We start from the raw sequence: 20,487 nt of genomic DNA on the forward strand, positions 1-20,487 counted from the left end.
TAAAGCATATCCTGCAGCTGGGAATACCAGAAATGAGCGGGCACTTCACTCTCATGTAATGGCACACAGTACTGCTTCATCAAGTCATGCTTTAGTATTAAAAAAGGAAAAGGAAAGGGAAAAGGAAAGGTAAAGGTTAAGGTTAAGGTTAAGGTTAAGGTTAAGGTTAAGGTTAAGGTTAAGGTTAAGGGAAAGGGAAAGGGAAAGGGAAAGGGAAAGGGAAAGGGAAAGGGAAAGGGAAAGGGAAAGGGAAAGGGAAAGGGAAAGGGAAAGGGAAAGGGAAAGGGAAAGGGAAAGGGAAAGGGAAAGGGAAAGGGAAAGGGAAAACAAATTCGGTTCAATAATCTCCTAATTTCAAAAAAAAAAAAAAGATCAAAGAGAAACTCAGTCCAGGATTTTAGGCAAGGGACTGTCCTGCAACATCTTTAGTCCTGTAGCCAGAGCTGACCTGCTGATCAATAAGCCTTTCACAAGGCAAGCCAAAGGGCACAGGCGTGGGGCTGTGTACTGATATTAGCTGTACCTTGTCCTCTGCAAGGCTGCAATATGCACGTTACCCAGGTAGGCAGTCCAGCATTGCTCTTGTCACGGATGCCTGTGCTGGATTGCTGACAGCTATACTCAAATTCCGTCTGTGGCACTGGAAAGCACTGCTGCTGTCCAAAGAGCCCTCCCCACTACCTACCCTTCAGCTACTGCAGGGCACCAATCTTCTGTAGCATCCCGGGGAGCTGCTGATACAAATTCTGCAGATCAGAAAATCCTCCGATGCAGGTTGTCCCAATAAACACGCGAGGAACCTGGACAGAAACAGCGATACAGATCAATCAGTAAAAAGGGCAACCACTGGGTCGCTAAAAAAGCAGAGCAGGGAGAGGACTTGTCGGGAAAGCAGACTTCGTGATAAGGAGACCATGATTTGCAAAATCTCCCTTTTCTTCCCCCACCCCTGCTGGTCCCTTCTCAGCAAGCCTTGTATCTCCTCTCTTGTATCTCCATGCAGGCTGAGCCACTCTCCTTGTGGCCAGGAACAATTACAGAACTTTCTGCCAGGTCCCTTCCAGCCCAAATCACTCCCTGATTCAGATGATAGCCTGCAGCATCAGACAAGACAAGCTTTATTCTGTGACCTTGGCCTGAGCCCCTGTCCTCACTCGGCAAAGCACATGAGCAAACCCGCTCTCTCCATCCCTCCTGTGCTATGAATTTGCTTTCTGCTTCCAGCAGCCGACTCCTCTCACTGTCCAACCTCACACCATGCCCCATCAGCCAGGATATTTCCTTACACTTCCTGTGTGTGGCTTCTTTTGCCGTCATGCTGTCAGTTCCCCTCCTGCTGTGAAATCATCTGCTGCTTTTAATACGTGGCTTCACTGACTAAGATACCCATCCTCTTCCTCCTAGATTCCCTTGCTGCTGGGAAAACACTTCTGCTTTTGTGGTGTTGTTGCACCACTTCCAGCATCACTCCACACCAGGGCTGTGTCTGAGCCCAGGTGTAAGGCCATGAGGTTTCCCGGGGTCTGCAGGGACCACCACCAGCACATGGCAGTGCCTCATGCAGCTCAAGAAAGGCAGAGGATACAGGGATGAAATATTATCTACGCTCCAAAAGGTCCGGTGGTTCAAGTGCTACAGCAGGCTGGGGCTAAGGGAAGAAACATTAAAGGTATCTATTGGCAGCCAGTGCAGAAAAAGTGCACCAGGGTGCTCCATCAGCTTGAGGGTGGGCTGCAGGATGCTGGGGTGTCGCGTGCCCTTCCCAGGAAGCTGAGCAAGGTGCTTTGCGTGTGCCTGTGTGACCTGTGAGGAGTAGCCTGGGCTGTTGCTGGCAGCAAGGTGCCAGGGAGGAGAAGAAGGTGTGTTGGTTACACAAAGGCAGGGCTAAGGCTGGGGCATGAACTGCCCAACCTGCACGGCAGTGCTTCTGAGGAAGTTACTTGTGAAATCCAAGCATGTACTGTTGCTCCCTCACACGAATCTAATTACTTAATTAAGCTTCCGAATAAGCGGCCACTACATTTTGCAAGCACAGTGCCTACTCTGCTGCCGGCTAAAATGAGTCAATTTGAAATGTGTTTTTTTTTTTTTTTCTGCTTGACATCAGAGGGGAAAACAGTAGCCCAAATTCAGACAGACTTGTGGCTCTCCCTCCTCTGCAAGTGCTCTGTGCGGACTCAGGCAGCTTCAGAGCACAGTCACTGGGGGAATTTGGGTCACAGTCCCCAAAACGTGTGGGTGCTCCCTGCACAAGCCCTTCTGGGTTTTCCTGTGCAGCAATTTGGAGGAGGCATGAGGTGTTCCTGGGGGTCTGGCAGCCCCAGGCAGCAGAAAGGACCAGGTGAGGAGACCTCACCTCACCCTCAGCAGCAGTGGTCCCGGATGGCAGCTGGCACAGGAGACAAAATTCTGGAACGGGAGCACCAGCACTTACAGTTCGCTGCCCTGTCGTCCGCTGGAAGTAGTCCTGCACATCTTCCATCCCGGTGATGTCCACCACCTCCAGGTGTCCTGGCAGAAAGTTAAATTTCTGCATCAGTGCCACGGCGTTCCTGCAGTACGGGCAGGTTCCCTTTATAAAAAGGGTGACTTTGTCATGTCGGATTTTGCTGTTCACAAAGGCATCGACCATGTTGCTGGGCAGGAGCAGGAGCAGCGCCCCTCAGCAGCACACTCACAGCAAGTGGGACAGCAGCCGTCCGAGTCCCAGATATTTATGGGCTGCACCCTGCCTTCCTCGCAGAAAACTCCTCCCCGGGAGGATGTAATCTCTTACAGACCCAATCACATGCCTCAAAGCAGCAGCAATACTTCCACTTTCTATACATTTTGCCAGAAACCACAAGCCGGTGAAATAGCTAGTGGTGTAAAAGTAGGCAGACAAGTATCAAGTGCTGTTACAAGGTTTGCTGTAGTTCCTCATTAACAAATGTTCTTGCTGAAGATGCATTTTCTCCATTGCCTTTCTGCCCTTTCAAGGGTTTTGTTGTGCCTTTCCTCTCACCTCACACGCTGCAAGACGTGACACTCACCCTGAGGTGACAGCACGGACAACAGGGAAAATTCAGATAGTTTTGCTATGCAGACTTCCTATTCTACAAGCTAAAAAAAAATAATAAATAAATAAAATTTTGTGTGCACGTATTCTACCTGCAAACTTTCCATAATGGGTGGGTCCCTGTCTGCAGTTCTCAAAATTCCTTGATGACTTGTCAGACTTGCTTCAGCTTTCAGCCTGTGTTTTACTCCAGACATGAAGAGAGAATTGAAACTGTTTGAAGAACCAGCTTCGGAACTGAAAAAAAATTCCCCAAATATTATTTTAGGAGAGCAGTGCTCAAAAATCATTTTGGGGAAGCTATACTAACCACCTCAGTGTGATTCAACACACATTGCACGAAACAAGTAGGTGTGATTTTAAATGCCTGGCTCACTGATAAGTGATGAGACTGAAATCCCTCGGGGGGCTGGAGTTGCCCATGGGGGCACCACCACACCTGCAGGGAGGAACTTGTCATGAGCTTGGCTGTGCCTGGCACTGCAGGATCAGTCCCCCAGGTGGAGGGTGTCCTACACCACCTGCCCCCCTGGCACAAAGCCCAATGGATCAGGTCACCTTGAGCAGGTTGCTCAGCCTTGTGTCCATCATGATGTCTCCAGAAATTAAAAAATAAAATAAAATAAAAGTTTTCCTCCTTCCAATTAAATGGGGCCTCCTGCATTTCAGTCTGTCTACATTGCCTCTGGTCATGGCACTGCTGGGAAGAGCCTGGCCCAGCCTTCTTCAACCCCCACCTGGTGCTAAACACATGGGTGAGACCTGCCTGAGCCTCTCTTTCCCAGGCTGGATGGCCTCCTTGCATGAGAGATGCTCTGGTCCCTTCCCACCTTCAGGGCCCTTCACCAGACTCTCCCTAGTACGCCCATCTCTCTCTTGTACTGGGGGTCTCAGAACTGATCTGCACACGTAAGAAATCCCCTGCAGTAACTTGGGCCACTCACCGAGTGTAAGCACCCTGTGCGTGTTTTAGCTATTTACAACATCACCGAGGCTTAAAAGAACAAGAGAATAAACTCAGATAAATTCAGAGAATAAATTAGATAAATTCAACTTGTAATTTTCACCAGGGTGAGGGGAAAAAGCAGCACCAGAACTCCAGAACTACTCCTACTCCGTTTTTTTTTTTTTTTTCTTTTTTTTTTCTGTTAACCAACCTTGTACATGATAGGCAGACACAAGAGCTCTTCCCCTACCCAAAACACAGCTTACACAGCTTCCCAAATTCTGCTTGCTGCAATATCAGCATTGTAGATGGAAAAATGCACTATTGTGTACAGAAAAAATGTGTATTCTGAGCTCTACCCACTCTTGTTCAGAGCTGAGAAAGGAAAAATTAGGCTCTGTATCCTCTTTGTGCACCATGCCACATCTTGCACACCATGCTTGCCAGGCATCAGCTGCGTGCGTGGTACACCACAGAAAATCTCTAGATTGACTTCTCCTGCTTTCAACTTCCTCGCCTAGTAATAAGGAAACAGAAGACTTCTGAGACCCACTGCTCTTCCGAAATTATTTTATGTGGTAGGTGTGCTTCAGCCTTCATGACAGCCTTCACCTGGTTAAGTGCATGATCTCTCACCTTGAAGCTACAGCAAAATTAGGCACTACCTATGCATGTGTTTGTGGACTGCATATACCAGATCAACAGAGTTAAAAGTTGATGTTTTTTAGGAAAGTACGGTGGATACTTGAGGCATAGAAGCTTGTTTTGCCTAAGGATACTTGTTTGGTCATTTTTTCAGAGCTCTGAGAATATCTTTGCTGGAGCATGGGGGGCAACGTGGTGAGATCCAGCCACCCTTTGCAGCACCCCAAGCCCTACAGTTCCTGCTTGCTCTCTGCTTATGTGACAGCCCTCAGGACTGGCTAAAACCCAAGCCCCTGTAATTGTCAAAAAGATGTGGGGTTAGACTCGGTGTGACAAAAAGCTCCTGGGAGACTTTTATTGAGCCTGGGGCTGAACACTCCCAGGAAAAATAAGGGTTTAAGAGAGGACCCACACTTGTATCATCCTTCCAGCACCAAATAACATCAGATAGGCATGGAGCTGAAGAAATACAATAGGGCTATAAGTCTACAAGGAAGAGAGACCTGAAATACAGAAGGCAGAGAGATGTGAGCTGCTCTTCACCAGATACTTGTATTTACAGTCTGCACGCACAGCAGAGAACGTCAGGGTGCAGGAGAGCTCCTCCTGTAAGAGGTTCTGGCTGTGTCACCACATGTGTGCTGCACTTTCCTGAGCATGTTGTACGACAGCTGTGTTAAGTACCTGAGCAAAACCTGGGGGTGTTGGTTGAAGATATTTCAATCCACACCATGGGGTATGGGTTGCGATCACTGCTTGCGGGGCTATTTGGTTATTTGGTGCCTGGTGTCCTGGAGCTATACGTTCTGTGATAAACACAGGCTTCACTGGTACGTGTGTCAAGAGCCTGTAATTGATGAGGTTGTGCAAGGATCAGCTCTCACTTTTCCAGTGCCACCCAGGTTCAGCATCACTTACTTATTCTGGATGTTGCTGCAATGAAAGTGTGAAAATCTCGGAAAGGCTCGCTCATGTTAGATATTCACCTGGGAATATCTAAAAAGGTGTAGGTACACTTCTTTTTGGGGAAAACCTCTGCTGTGAGAATGCATAAAAATGCATTACTAAAGTAAGGACAAAGGGAAGGATAAGTGTAGTGTTAGTCCCATGCAAAGAAGTGTGTAAAAATATTACCAGCGTTCAGCATGTACCTGCCTGAGTCTTGATCCTATACAAGCTTGAAAAGCGTCCACAACATTGTCTTCTGGTAATTAGGAGATTATAAATCCGTTAAGCCTTTTTATGAATCATTTATAAATTAAATATGTGCAAGTTATCTCCAGGCTGAGAACATCTGAACTGAAAATTTACTTTCAGTTTAATACTTATATACGTATGCTTGCAGTAAAATGTTTGTTCTTCCTCGTACATAGTGCCCACACACATTTAGATTGCAGTCTGTATTTCCAAGTGGCAGGCTGGCTGGCATATTGAATATTTACATACAGTTCAGAGGCATGAAAGTAACTCTAGAAACCTAGTAGCTAAACATGTCTATCAGGTTGTATAAAAACGTCCACACACATTTCTGTGTATGTGAATGATTAATTTTTAACTTCTTCTGTTTTCTTTGAAATTGATTAAATTTTGGAGTCTTTTGTAGTTGAATGGGAGGGATGATAGCCTGGGCTTTTACCCCATGCACAAAGAACTGTGACTGAACATAAGGACTCTTACAAGCTGTTAATATAGGAAAAGTAATATTGGAATGGGAACGAGAGGCTTGGGTGCTGCTCAGTCAGTATTTTATGGCAGGTCAAGACGGACACAGAAAGCTTTGGGGATTTAGGTCCTGCACCGCCGACCTGGTGTGACTCCAGGTCGGCCCTGAAAATGGGCCCAAACAGCTCCACCTTGCACCACTGAGCAAAGCAATACCCAAATACCTTGTAAAAGATGAACAAAGTGTTGGTCTTCCTGAGCCCTTTCTGCCTGACAGGAGGCACAGAATGGGTGATGATGGTAAGAAATTTTCCTCCCAGCAGAAGGAGAATCACAGTCTCGAGCTGGGGAAGATAGGTGGGGAAATAGTGCAGGGGAAATGGATTTTGCAAATTCCAGCAAACTCAGACAATTCCAGTGAAACAGCCACGTGTGCAGAGGGAAACTATTTTTAGCAGCCAGTCGGGGGTCAATGAGTGTCCAAAAACAGTAATGCTGCCACGGTTCCAAAACTGTTTCCCTTAAAGCTGGCTTTACACCAAAGGGGAGAGCACATCTGGGATCTCAGCTGCACACAGGACCCACATGGAGAGGCAATCTGCACATCTGTAAGGAGCTGTTTCAGGACAGCACACTGATCTGAATCGTTTAGGAGATTAGGAGAAGGCACAACTCCTGTTTTCCCGCACTGTTTTATTTGTAGGATAACAGGTTAAGCTTCCTAAGATTTTGAAGGAAATGTGGTTTGTGGTGATTGGCAATAGGTGAATATGAAGCATTTGGGAAATCTTTTAGAGTTAAAAGTAATTCATTAGAAATCCAGGTAGGTCTTGTGCTTTGCAGCTCCCTTTTTGTTCTGGCTTCTTTGACAAACAGTTGGCCGAGAAATGTCCACTGTGTGGACATGCTGGTGATGTGGCAGGTGTGAACAGCTGTGTGTATCAGTGAAAACATTCCTTTTAGTCAGGAGTGTAATATTGCTGCCCCTTTACACAGGGACAGCGTGGGCACAGCCCGTCCTCAGACTCTCTCCTCCTCCAGTTAGAAACAGATTTTATTATTATTATTATTTTATTATTATATATTATATATTATATATTTATATATTATATATTATATATTAATTATTATATATTAATTATTATACATTTATTATTATACATTTATTATTATTATTATTATTATTATTATTATTATTATTATTATTATTATTATTATTATTATTATTATTATTATTATTATTATTTCAGCAATATAGTGCAACAATTGCCCAGATGTGGGAAATGCAGTAAGTTCTGTGTTTCTCCCAGGATCAGGAGGGTCCCTTGTGGTGAGTGGCACTACTGGGGCCACTCCAGCAGTGGGGGCTGAGGAAAAGACGTGGGGGAACCTTGGGGATGCTGTGCACCTCTTACAGCATTTGCTAGGACTTCAGCTCTTTTCCTGCTGACCTCTCTCAGCCTCTTATCCCAGGGGTCTCAGAGGTGCCCTCATTAATGCTTTAGTTCTTTGTCATTGCACTGATTGGCACCACCCCAGCAGGGGTGTTTTAAGATACTGTATAGATTGATGTGTGAGGTTGCAGATGGAAAAGATCACACAGAACATGCAGAATGCCAAAATTTACTGTTCTGGGCCAGCAAGGACAACTGAAAATCAAATCAAACCTGGCCTTGTGCTTTAATAGAGATACAGGATTTTGCACCTGCCCCCTCATGTTTCCTAGTGGAATACCATGTCCTGGCCAGACGTTAATGCTAGGTGGCTAGGTTAGTTTTGATTCCTTTAAGCATTAGCCCAATCCTTAAATTTTGTCCTTGAATTGGATATAGTAGAGAATAACAATAATTTGAAGAATTTTGTGTAGCTGTCAATTTCCTAAAAAAAAAAAATGCACAGAAAATATTTGTGCATTTGCTCTTAACTGCTCTTAACGCATATTTGATTTTATTTATTTCTTTATTTTTTTCTGTACAAGAGCCTTCTGCATCCCTCATGAAAGCCTCAGTGACCAATTTTTTGAAGAAGGAGGCTGAGGAATGGCTAAATAGAAAGGAGGGAGGGAGGGAGGGAGGGAGGGAGGAAGGAAGGAAGGAAGGAAGGAAGGAAGGAAGGAAGGAAGGAAGGAAGGAAGGAAGGAAGGAAGGAAGGAAGGAAGGAAGGAAGGAAGGAAGGAAGGAAGGAAGGAAGGAAGGAAGGAAGGAAGGAAGGAAGGAAGGAAGGAAGGAAGGAAGGAAGAGAAGGAAAGAGAGAGAAAGAAAAAAGAAGGAAAAAACAGAAAGCAAAAGAAAGGGAAAGGGAAAGGGAAAGGGAAAGGGAAAGGGAAAGGGAAAGGAAAAGGAAAAGGAAAAGGAAAAGGAAAAGGAAAAGGAAAAGGAAAAGGAAAAGGAAAAGGAAAAGGAAAAGGAAAAGGAAAAGGAAAAGGAAAAGGAAAAGGAAAAAAAAGGAAAAGGAAAAGGAAAAGGAAAAGGAAAAGGAAAAGGAAAAGGAAAAGGAAAAGGAAAGGGAAAAGGAAAAGGAAAAGGAAAAGGAAAAGGAAAAGGAAAAGGAAAAGGAAAAGGAAAAGGAAAAGGAAAAGGAAAAGGAAAAGGAAAAGGAAAAGGAAAAGAAGGAAAAGGAAAAGGAAAAAAGTGGGAACATGCCCAACCTGTTCTTGTTTTCCTGTGCACCTGCTATTAATTGCTGAGTAACATGGCTTGTATGTGAAGCGAAAGGTGTGCTGGTTTGGTCCTGTCCCTTTGACGAATTATTATCTGAAGGTATTTAACATATCCTGGCACAGGACAGTTAAAAGAATGATTTGTATTTTCAAAAAAATATACTTTTTCTAGTAATAGATACTTTCATTGATCTTACATATGTTAAGCATTCTGTGATCATCACGAAAATTGGCAGAATTTGTATCATTTAGGTGTTATATAGAATTCTTTAATAGCATTTGCAGTGGCAGTGTGAGTTTCCATCAGAAAACCCAAACTGAGATGCAGCAAGATTAAGGGAATTTATTACAGCATACAGAAGCAATCCTCTGGACATCCCCAAGCTCTGCCCTCTTGACACCAGATACAAGGCCTTTCTTCCAGTGCACTTGAAGGTTTGCTTTGTTTGTGCAGAGTAGCTTAATAATTTATGTTGAGTAATCCTTATATGTATGTATATATATATATGTATGTGTATATATATATATATATATATATATAAAAGCCTTTGTGCTCATATTTGCTTATTGGACAAAAGACAGTATTTTTGCTTGGCTACACTGTTGAAGAGAGGACACCAAATTCATCTTTTGTGTGCATACATGAGTTTCAGTGTCGGGGCATTGGGAATCACTTTGGTCAGGCACCTCCTGCTTTGCTTGGCTTTGGTTAGTAATTTCCCGTCTTCTGTTCCTAGTCCTTGTTTGTCTTGTGAATTACATTTCCTGTCTATGTTTCTCTAAGCGTAATAATGTTCCCTGGGTGATGGAGTATTTGTTTAATTGAATACTATTACATTTGAGAAGTGCTTGGCGTCATTTATCATTCTGTACTACCGACACACTGGAATTTAATATATTTCCCCTTGCTTTTCTAATTCTATCAGAAAATTCAAAGCAATTTCCTCGTGAAAACGCTACTGCTCAGTGTGCTCTGTGAGCCTCTGTCACTACGTTATCTTGCAGACATTTTGCATCCACAGATTTTCCTTTTGCTGCTGTTGATACCCATCAGCCATGGGGTCAGCTGTTTCAGTGTGGAATAAGAACCAGGGCCATAAATTTCGTAAAAGGAAAATTGAATTGAGCACAGTGGGAGGAAGGAAAATGCTGTGAGAAAGAGAAAATAAATACACATATAAAAGGAGTATTTATTTTTACTTCTCTGCCAATAAATCTCAATAAATCTCAATTTTGTATTTGTGTCACATTTATACACAATCTTTATCCACATTTATACGTAATACTATTATGAATATAAGTTTCTGAGTATTCTTTTTGAATGATCGTTTAATTTATTTTTATTATTATTATTTTTTTTTCTGTTGTGAAGAGCTGCATTGCTTACGTTGGTATTTTCTGAGGAAAAGCAAGGAGATGTGATTCCCCTCGTACCTTGTTCTGGGCATAGCCGAGTTGTTTGCACAGCAGTCTGTCCTCCACAGTTTATAGTTGCAGCTGGGATGACATCAGAGCTAAAAATGATCTTTACATGCAAATGTATCCCTGAATGTGTTAAACAAGTGGAGCAGTTTGGAAAATCATCAAAAACACCAAATACTAAATAACTACACGTGAAATGCCATTTTCCTTTTTTTTTTTTTTCCTATTTTTTTTTCTTTTTTTTTTTTTCTTTTCCTTTATTTTTATTTTTATTTTTTTATTTTTTTATTTTTTATTGTTTGTTTGTTTGTTTCTGGTTCTTCACTATTGAAACACCAGAATGGTTCAAGGGGGAAATATTTGGGGCTCCCCGCCGGGTGCTCAAGCCTCTGACCAGGAGGAGGTGCTGCGGTGGGACGGGACGCGGACAGGTTCCCGGCGTCTCCTGCAGAGGGGAGACGTGAGGTCTTCCCCCTTCCCAAGCAGAAATCAGCCTGTCCTTGTGCAACGAGGTGTCCCACCCTCTCCTGCTGAACGTCACGCATCACCCAGAGCTCAGCCTTTGCTTCCTCCAGCAGGAGAGGTTCAGTAAGTCACGGTGACGTGGGGACGTGCTAGGGACGTAACAGTCTCAAATGGTTCTGGGGAGGCTTGGGTTGGGCATTAAGAAGAATTTCTCCATGGCCAAGGACTTAAACAGGCTGCCCAACTAAATGGTAGAGTCCCAGTCCCTGCAGCTATTTAAGAGATGTGTGGACGTGGCACTAAGGGACATAGTTTGGTGGCGGGACTCAGTCAGCCTGATGATCTTGAAGTCCTTTTCCAACCTAGATCATTCTATGATTCCACAACTTCAGGTTGCTCCTGTCCTCCTGTCAAACCAGGGCGCAATGCTGGTGCAAAGGGCCCCATCAGCACGTCAAATGCACCAAAAGTTGGATGTGACTCCTTCCCCAGGTTGTGCCTTTTGATGTTTGTGCTCTTTAAGTGTAAATAGCCCTATAAAGCGTAAATAGCCCTTTAAAGCAATGAGGCACAGGGTGTCCTACTTTAAAATGATTTGGCATCTTCAAAAGGGAAGAAGAAAACATGCCGTACATACTAGAGATAGTTACACTGAGGATTTCTGTCTCACCTTTTTTGTGTGCGTTTATTTGTTTCTTTCCTTATTTGTTTCTTTTGTTGTTGTTTGGTTGTTGTTTGGAGAGGGCTTCTCTTGTGGTGGTTCTAGTGTTACAGAGAAAACGACTTATTTTTAAATGTATCAGAAGGAAAATGCTGTGCCTCATGAGGGTGACAGGCATTTTACACACACAGAAATTAGAATTTCAGACTGCGCCGTTGCGTAAAGCCTGGAAGTGCTGTAAAGAGGTGCTGTGTCACAGTATCACAGCAATAAACATCTGTAATGTGGAGATAATTACAGGTTACGATCAGTGGCTGCGCCTACCTTTCACTCTTGGCAGGAATCAGCAGGGAAAAAAAATATTTTGTACAATAAATGATGATGGTTGAAGGGGCTTAAATACATTACTGCTTGCACCAGTTGGTGGACATGTCCACAGCCTGACCAGGTAGACAACACCCCTTGGCAGCCTGCACGGAGGACATCAACCCGGCTTTGGTTTGGTTTTGCAGCAGATGTTCATGTAAATAGTCACCGAGATCTGGGACTCCACCTGCAGTTACCCTTGAGCAGCAGGGTACTCACCGTTGCACAAGGGACAATAACCCGGAGGCTAATTACAAACAGGCCTTCCAGCCTTCCGCACGCCAAAGCTCCTGGTTTGCAGGCAGCTTGGCGCTGGCTGCTGCTTCCTCCTGGCGTTCCTGAAAAGTGAAGAAGTGAAGCCCTGCTTTCCACGGGCTCACCGGTCTCTGCTGCCCCGAAGGGTGCCGGGGGCTGCTGGGGGGCTCAGCTCCCTCTGGGCCAGCCCCCACCTCCTAATTCAGCCCCCGAGGGACCTGGTTCTGCTCTTTGCGGGAGGTGGAAGCAGCAAATTCCAGCCCGATTTAATTTCTCATTTCCAGAAGGTATCGTTGCCTAAAATTGCTGTGGAACTTCTAAAATAATTGTAAAAATGAGTTGTCCTGTGGACTTGCACTTTGCCACATTCTCCCAGTAGTAATCTGATTCCTTCCAGATACACAAGACTGGGGGTGAGGTGTGAGGTAGGGGAGAAGGCAAGGGGTGAGCGCTGTGTTTTTTAAGGGCGAGTTTACATTTTGGTGGAGGTGTAGAAAACCAAAGTGCCTAATTAATTTAATGTACACAGTAGCAGGTGGCTCAGAAAGAAGAAATAAGGACCAGTGCCAAAGAAATTTTCCTCTTACACTGTGAAATTTTCCTCTTTCCTCTTACAAGTTTGTACCCTGGGAAATATGAGAGGCAATGTGCTTTTTACTTCATCAAAGTCCGCTTCGTGCTTGAAGCCACTGGGAATTTACAGAGCAGCTGGGTAGCTCCGTATCTCCTCTCAAGCAGCGTGTAAGCTGTTAAGTGACAAAACAGAAGGGCGAAGGTGGTTGTGTGTAGCCCGCATCGCTAGGGCCAGAGCACCTTCCTAAAGCTGGCACGTTGTGCTGCAGCGATGCAAAGTGCTCCTGCCACGGGTGGCACATCTGTCTGGCTTGTTCATGCACAAACAGGAAGAGTTTTCTGATTACGAGAACCAAGCGCAATTAATATATTAGGTGATTCAGCTCTTCCCCTTTGTTTACGGCAGAGCTGCATCACGCAGGGAAGTGCTGTTAGGTCATGATGTGAGGGAGGCAGAGCAAGGTGTGCAAATATTTATCAGTGTGACTTTTCTCTTCAGGAGCTGTTGACAGGGATAAATAATGATAAATAATCATAGAAAAAGCACCCTGCCAAACGACCTGAGGATGCTACTTTTGCTGCTCCCTCCTCCCCAGCCACTTCCATATGCAGAGTTGTTTCCACGATATGCACCCTGGTTTGTGTCTCATTTGGATTTTTTTTTTTCCCCTAAGATTTTGCCAAAAAATTTTTAGGGCCCAGGATTTTCATGCGAGACAGTTGCACTTGCAGTTCCCCAGGTGGTCATTATTTAATTTTCTTCTTCTTTTTCTTTTCTTTCCTTTTTTTTTTTTTTTTTTTTTAATTTATATAATTTTTCTATTTTCAGCCCCAGCAGCTGCTGGCAGTGGGCCCCGCTGGTGGGGAGCTGGTGGGGATCTGCGCTCCTTGTGCCCGGGTGCCAGCAGCCACACGGCTTTGAGATCTGAGCACCGGGAGCCCAGGGAGGCAGAAAGAAATTCGGCCCTTGACCTCCAACCAACAAACCATGTTGTCCTTCTCCGAGGCAGCCTGGCCTGCTTTCTTTACATAACCTTATGCCTCTGAAAAGGTCTGGCAGCCCCTTCCAGCAAGCGCTGGGTCACCGCCTCACAGCACCTGTGGTCGGGGTTGAAAAAAGTTGGCTGTGTGGGTACCAATATTAATGAAGTCTGGCTTCCTGCAGGTTCATCTTTTGTGGCTGGTTATCACTGGGGCATCTAAGAGGGATGAATTATCTGATTAAAATTTTTCCTGCTGCTGAAGGAACTTTTTTTTTTTTTTTTTTCCTTCCCAACAGGTTCTCCCTCTGAAATGCAGCAGGGCATGAGTTTGCTCTGCTGAAGTCAGCAGCTGACAGCACTGTCAGCAGAGATGGTATCAGTGCTGTGAATGCCCCAGGTGATTTGTAAGAAAATCATTTTTGAAACGGACGCCCTCTGGAGGGGAGGGTGACACTTATAATTAATTCCCCTTGTGGAGAAAGCACCAGTGTTGAAACGAGGAGAAAAGACATCTGGAAGAGGCATCTTGCATAAAGGTGCTCAGAAGGTCTGTGGATTACTGCCCACTCATAATTATGTCCAAAATGTAATTATTAATGCTTTGTAATCAACACTCTTGTGGGGACTTAATGAGTTAACAAAGAAATCCTATAAAATAAATCCTGAAAGATAGACGGAGCTTCTTTTCAGGAAAAAAAAAAAAAACAACCTATATTTCTTAGAAATATACGGGAAGAAAAATCCAATTTCAGGTTTTCCATAATTAGTTGGGGACGGAGGGAATCAAGTTTAAATAAAATCATGTGCATACTCAGGTCTGCCTCTTCCTGTCACACAATCCTGCTTGCTGTCCTTGGCAGGCAAATCCTTGTGACTTTTGCAGTTGCTCCTGAGATTATTTCTCATGGCAATGCCCCATATAAGACCGCGAGGGAACCAGAGATAGTCACTATTGGAAACAGTGTGAACACTACCTGTTCTTACCCTCAGCTGCCAGTCCCAGGAGGAAAAACACCCAACAACAAAGGCGTGTTGTTTTGTCAGCCAGAGAAAATTCACAATGTGAGAACACGTCTCCATGTGCTTCATCACAACTGCGGCTTCTAATTCTGGCCCTCAGCTCATTTCATTAATTAATGTGGTCACAGGGAGATCAATGAACAAGCAAACTTCCAGCTGGCTGCAGCAACAGACAATCAACATAAGCCCTCTTTGAATCACAAACAAGTGTGGTATTGGCTATTGGGATCACTGTCCTCCTGTTTTAACTTTTCTCGTGGCAGCATTTCACCTAAAACACTTGCAAACGGCAAGGACACGTTATTATTATTATTTATTTATTTTGTTATTTTTATTTTTTATTTGCAGTGGGAGTAGGAAGAGAAAAGCAGAAGAAACAATGTAGCCAGAAAAAAAAAAAAAGAAGGCAAAAATACCCTATGTCATGCATGCTTTTGTTGCTAATATAAGAGGAGGATCAGGAAAAGCGTAAGAGTAGATTCTGAGTAAATCGGTTATTTAAAATGTGAACTCATGGTCTGTAACAAATTCCTTTTTGTCAACAGCAGTTTGCAGAAACTGGAGAAAAAAATGCCGTGTTTCTGGAAGGCACTTGTGATACTCAGCTCATGGGCAGCTGCAGCAAATAGAAGGATCGTGCACCTTTTCAGATAATCTGAAGAACCTGTTTATGCAAGATGCTGGCTGATAGTGGCAGAGGATGGAAATCCTCCGTGCAGTAATCAGCCTGCTTGCCCACAGCGCTTGCCAGTAGGACTGCAAGCCTTTCAGAAAGACTGAGATAACAGATGAGGAGATGTCTGCTCCCCACGCCCGTGTGGCTCCCGGTCTCCAGCCCCTTGCAGTGCCCTTCTCATCCTGCTGTTCTGGCACAGCCCTGGACCCAGAGCAGCTTTATCAACACCAGTCTCGCTGCATTTTTCTTTCCCTGTCAGCCTTTTCCACTTGCTCTGAGAGCGAGTGGCATTTCAGCCCGGGACCCTGTTAAGTCTGCGTTATCTTATCTACGCTGTCACTCCTGTAAGCCCATGAGAGTCTGCTCATCTTCTTTTCCCTAAAAGCCTGCATGGTGAAATTTTGACAGCGTAAGGGCAAGTGACGTAGTGTTTGCTGTCCTTTTTTTGGGCTGAAATACAAGCTTCTGGTCAAAGTTTTACAGGCTTGTAGTTATTTTATTTTTTTTTTTCCAAGCATTTGCATTTTTGGCTTTCCTGTGAAGAGGTGTTCTCTGGGCTTTTTTTCCAGGTGTGTCTAGTAGCCAGCATTGATACTGATAAAACGGGTATGTTAAAAGCATGCACTTCATTGTCTTCAAGGCCAGGGAAAGTGTGTAGGGTCTGACAACCTCGCCCCATCCCCGCTGAGCACCTGGCAGGACATCGAGGTGAAGATGAACACACGAGGCTCTCAGTGGTCTTTGCTCAGGATGAAGGCTGGAGTGTTGGCTACAGGCAGGCAGTGTGTGTAACCAACAATCACATCAATCCTTTTAAGCATCCACGAGTGCTCAGCTAACAAGAAAAAATAGCCAAAAGAGCCTGAACCATGGCAGCCCATGACTACATCTGTGTGTGTCATCAAAATCTAAGCTTTGACACGTGCTAAATGAAAAGTCACCAACGCAGTAAGTTGCAAAGCGAGAACTTCAGAAATGTTTAGGTTTTAGGGTTTTAACGAGTGTGTGGTTTCTGGAGGGGTGTTGTCTTGTTTTTGGCAGCCAGAAATGCACAGGACTACTACACGTGCGGAATTTACACACCCCAAAAGCAGTTTAAGGGCACAGTGAAACGTGAGCCAGCGTAAAAATGCCTGCTTCTAAACCCTTCATTCATGCATCAGTTTTGCATTTGTAACCAACAATTACCTGTGGGGAGCAATACAAGTGTCCAGCGCTAACAGTTACCGACCAACAGGCAGGCAAGCTCTGGAGCAGAAGAGCCTGAAATTCAGCCAACAGCGAGACCTGGAAGAACGCTGCCTCCTCACCTCTGGCCATGCATGGGAAAAAAGCCCCGTGGCTTTTGACAGTTTTCCAGACACTATTTTTTTTGGCATGTTGAACATCTTGCTCTTTCAGGTTAGGAACTGCTCTCAGCATCACAAAATGAGGATCAGGGGTCAGCTCCAGCTGAGGAAAGGGAAGAGGAAGAGGCCAGATGTGGGTGCCAGAAGGGAGACCAGCTGGAAGACAACTGGAGCAGGGTGCTCAGTCGAGGATGGCAGAATGCAGCTCCTGCTCTCCAGAAGCATTTTTCTCACTTCCATGCCCCTCAGCATGGTGGCAAGGTGACAGGCCACACACACCCCAGGAGAGCCACCCCCAGATAAGGACAGGCCCACACCTCAGTGTTGCAAAGTCAACATTTTATTGAACCTAAGTTGATGCAGAACAGAGGGGCAACAACGGCTCGAGTGTTCATTGACAAAAATGCCCCAGGGTCTTTCACATACAGTTTTAATACAGTTGGTACAGAAACTATTGAAAAAGTTTTAGAATACTCTCCAATTCAGCAAGGGGGATTCGCAGCCCTGCTGTAAGCCTTCATGTTCCCAGATGCTGTCCTCCTTGAGACAATTCCATATCCTTGCCCAGAAGGCGGCTATGGAATTGCTGCCCACATCCCTCTCCCCTCAGGTACACAAACAGAGGAAAGCAAAACTTATGAAAAGAATCGTACTTCAAAGCAGCCATAGATCTTCACACGAATCTACATTTACATATCCAGAAAGACTGGTTGTAACATCACCATTTTAAAAAAGCTAACGTATGAGCAAAGTTACAATATCGACACCTTAACCTGAATCCTGTTTAAAACCTGTTGAAGCAACTTTGCCTCTACCACTTACCCAAGTGTTTCACGAAACACTTGCAAAACATTTGTATTACTACTTTTTGGTAACTGACAAGGTCAAATGAAGGCTTGGAAGCAGTCAACAGCGATGTGCTTCCTGTGATAGTTTGGAGCTACTGTTTTGAGACAGTTTTCTTTGGGCATAGATTCCCTCCCCAAAACCATAGCAAGATTGGAACACAGTCCTCCTCTGATTATTTTTTTTTTTCCAGTCATCTGGACAGGCTGATGCCTGCCTCTTGACTACATGTTTTTTCAAGCCGCAGTGAGATCCAGCTTCCAGGCAGGAGCACATGCAGCTGCCCCTTCTCTACATCAACTGTTTGCTTTGGGCTTGCTGTAACCCCAGCCAAGACAACACTATCCCCAGTGCTTGTTCCTCGGAGTGAGCTGGACAGCAATGGAGCGTGGGACAGGCAATACAGTCACAGACCCAGCTTCAGCGAGTTCTCTGCATCTGACGAACAGGAACGACAGCTCAAGGGAAACAAGAGATATGTATTGCAAAACAGTGCTGTAAATCTGCATAGGCTGTTGGGTATACTTGCAAGGCCTAAGAAATGCTCGATGCAAATGGGCAAAACCTTCAATTAAGGTCGTTACAGTAGCTTGTCAGGTCTCATGATGATACGCGGTGGACCTCTCAAGTACAACAATCCCCAGCAACAGATACACAGGCTGTAAACCAGAAGATGCATGCAAATACAGATCAATCTTTTTCTCGTAAAAGGAGAAAAATTAGTAAACGACACTGGGTCTCAGTTACACAGTGGTAGCACTACGAACGGTAACAACGCAGCTGTAGAGCAGCACTGCACGTACCACAGTGGCAGCTAAAGTCAGATCTGTGCATACAGTTTAGATAAAGAGCACTGCCAGGGTGGGTCCCGATACCAGAAGCTTCCCCTTATTTTAATCTGAGCAGCTGCTTTGTTTCTGGGTTGAAATGGAGCCGTCCAGCGCAGCTACAGTGCAGTTAGCAGCCCCTGCACTCAGACATGGGCACTGCTGCGTGCATACTCAAGACCAAGCTCCATCTTTGAGCCCAGAGGAACGCAGCTGCTGATGGGAAGCAAGAGGTCTCCCCTTCACTTTGCCATTTGAAATGTGCAGTATAAGCCAAGGGACTCAGCGCCAACTTGGTCTCAGAATACGTAACAGAAGTATAGTGTTCATGCAAGAGAAGGGGAGATGCCTCTTGCGTCCTCTTTCATCTTCACATGTGGAAGGCATCTGAACCCACAAATTTAAGGCAAAAATTCATATCCCCATATACCTGAATGCATATTTTCTGGCAACTCTCAAACATTTTCTGGTTTACAGTGACACACAATATGATTATTTTTTTTATGCTGGAGATAAAGTTTACTAAAGATACTACCACAATTTTGGCAAATATTCCAAAACCAGATTTGTAAACATAATGCTTCCCTTTTCAATTGGCAGCATTTTGAAGAGACAAAAACAATAAAACAAACAAAGATTTTTGCTCTATTTTGACCAGATAACCTGTGTTTTCACATGACAAAGCAAGCAATAGTTTAAATCAAAATAAACCAAAAACTGCATGAAATGAAAGTTTGTGCTGTTTGGTGATCACAGTATTTCATAGTTAAATACATCTGTTTGTTACATTCCTGGCACCCAGGAAAAAAATCTTTAAATATACATTTCATGTAGGCAATAGCTTCTTTGCATATCTCTCTTCAAAAAATACTTTATAGCAGTATATAAATAGGTAACCTACATGCTTAATTTTATATTCTTGCCCCAAAACTATATATCTGTTTAATTTTTGTAAAGTATCAATTTTTCCAACATTAATAAAGCTGACAAACTATTGAAATGGAAATGTTTTCATCTTCCACAAAAGAAGTAGCAATTTTATAGGAAAAAACCTACAGCAACACTCGTCAGTTGTTTTAACCTGAGCGTTTGGCCTACTTAGAGTAGCAGCTTTTTTTTTTTTTTTTAGTTTTTATTCCCCATCACACATGCTCACACCCACACATTCTTGCACTCACACAGTACAGGCACACACTTTCAGACATTGGTAGGCCACGTAGTGCTTCCCAGGTGCTGCAGCGAAGTGGGAAGCAGTGTAGCTAATAATTTAGCTACACTAAATACACACAAGCAAACACCTTAAGGCAACCATTGCAATGGGGGGTTTGAGTTGCAGTGATGAGTTTCTGTTGTAACAAGTATGGGCTGTATATAGCACTTATATACATGCCTCTTTAACCCTCCAAAACAATGTGTTTTTTTTTTTTAATTTTTTTTTTGTGCAAATTTCTAAACCTTCTACCATTTAAGGCAAAGAGTTTGCATTAACAAGAAAGGTCAGAAAAATAGCCTTATATTTATCCAAAAGTACTTCAGTTTGCTACAATATTTTCTTAAAATGTGCACAACTTCATAGTAGACGTGCTGGGATCCCAGCACCTACTAATAAGATGGATTTCAATGGACAAACATAAGTCTTGAAGAAAAGAAGGGACCAGGAAAAGCAGCTTCAAATATGCATAAGCAACACCACCAACAACAGAAGTAGTCAACTCAAGTATACTAATACTGAAACTTTTGTAATGCAAAAGTTCTAGCCTCTTAGAATCTTAGAGCAACTCATCTGGAATTTTAAATAAATAAGCTTCTGTTCATTCACATGTTCTGGTCTAAGCAGAAGACTAGTGCCATGATTCTGCTTGCCGTTGGTCAAATTCACCTATAAGTCTTTTAATATGAGACAGCTTGTTATGTAGATATTGACATCTATATTTCTCTTCATAGTAGTTGGGGCTAGACTGTAAAGAAAAAGAAAATTAGGGCATGAAAATATTTCTGAGTTTAGTATTTCATGTCCTTTGCTTAAAAATGGCCTCAAGCCCATCACAGCAATTTCTAACTCCCACAGAGCTTG

The 20,487-nt window shown here is 43.9% G+C and overlaps 2 protein-coding genes across 5 annotated transcripts in view; both read right to left on the minus strand.

Annotated features, from left to right (window-relative positions):
- Nucleotides 1–692: 692 nt before the first annotated feature.
- GLRX (glutaredoxin) lies at nucleotides 693–2,632 on the minus strand. Its single transcript, XM_068667807.1, has 2 exons — nucleotides 2,435–2,632; nucleotides 693–800 (listed from the first exon to the last, which is right to left on the minus strand). The coding sequence occupies exons 1-2, from the start codon at nucleotides 2,630–2,632 to the stop codon at nucleotides 693–695; spliced, it is 306 nt and encodes a 101-aa protein (XP_068523908.1).
- A 14,430-nt stretch (nucleotides 2,633–17,062) lies between these two features.
- The window catches only part of ELL2 (elongation factor for RNA polymerase II 2), a 37,649-nt gene continuing 34,224 nt past the window's right edge, over nucleotides 17,063–20,487 (minus strand). For 2 of the 4 annotated variants that reach the window (XM_068666688.1, XM_068666685.1), the window contains one exon: nucleotides 17,063–20,371. In XM_068666688.1, coding sequence (XP_068522789.1) covers nucleotides 20,255–20,371 — 117 coding nt within the window. In that variant the 3' untranslated portion in view covers nucleotides 17,063–20,254. The remainder of the gene's footprint in view (nucleotides 20,372–20,487) is intronic. The other 2 variants (XM_068666687.1, XM_068666689.1) reach the window with 2 other exon arrangements.

Source organism: Anas acuta, chromosome Z, assembly GCF_963932015.1.
Source record: "Anas acuta chromosome Z, bAnaAcu1.1, whole genome shotgun sequence".
In the NCBI taxonomy this organism is placed as follows: Eukaryota; Metazoa; Chordata; class Aves; order Anseriformes; family Anatidae; genus Anas; species Anas acuta.

Bases quoted from the DNA above. Each gene is read 5' to 3' on its own strand.
- GLRX (XM_068667807.1), bottom strand. From the start codon at position 2,632: ATGGTCGATGCCTTTGTGAACAGCAAAATCCGACATGACAAAGTCACC. The intron at 801-2,434 runs GTAAGTGCTGGT...GTTTCTGTCCAG, and splicing joins GGACGACAGGGCAGCGAACT to GTTCCTCGCGTGTTTATTGG.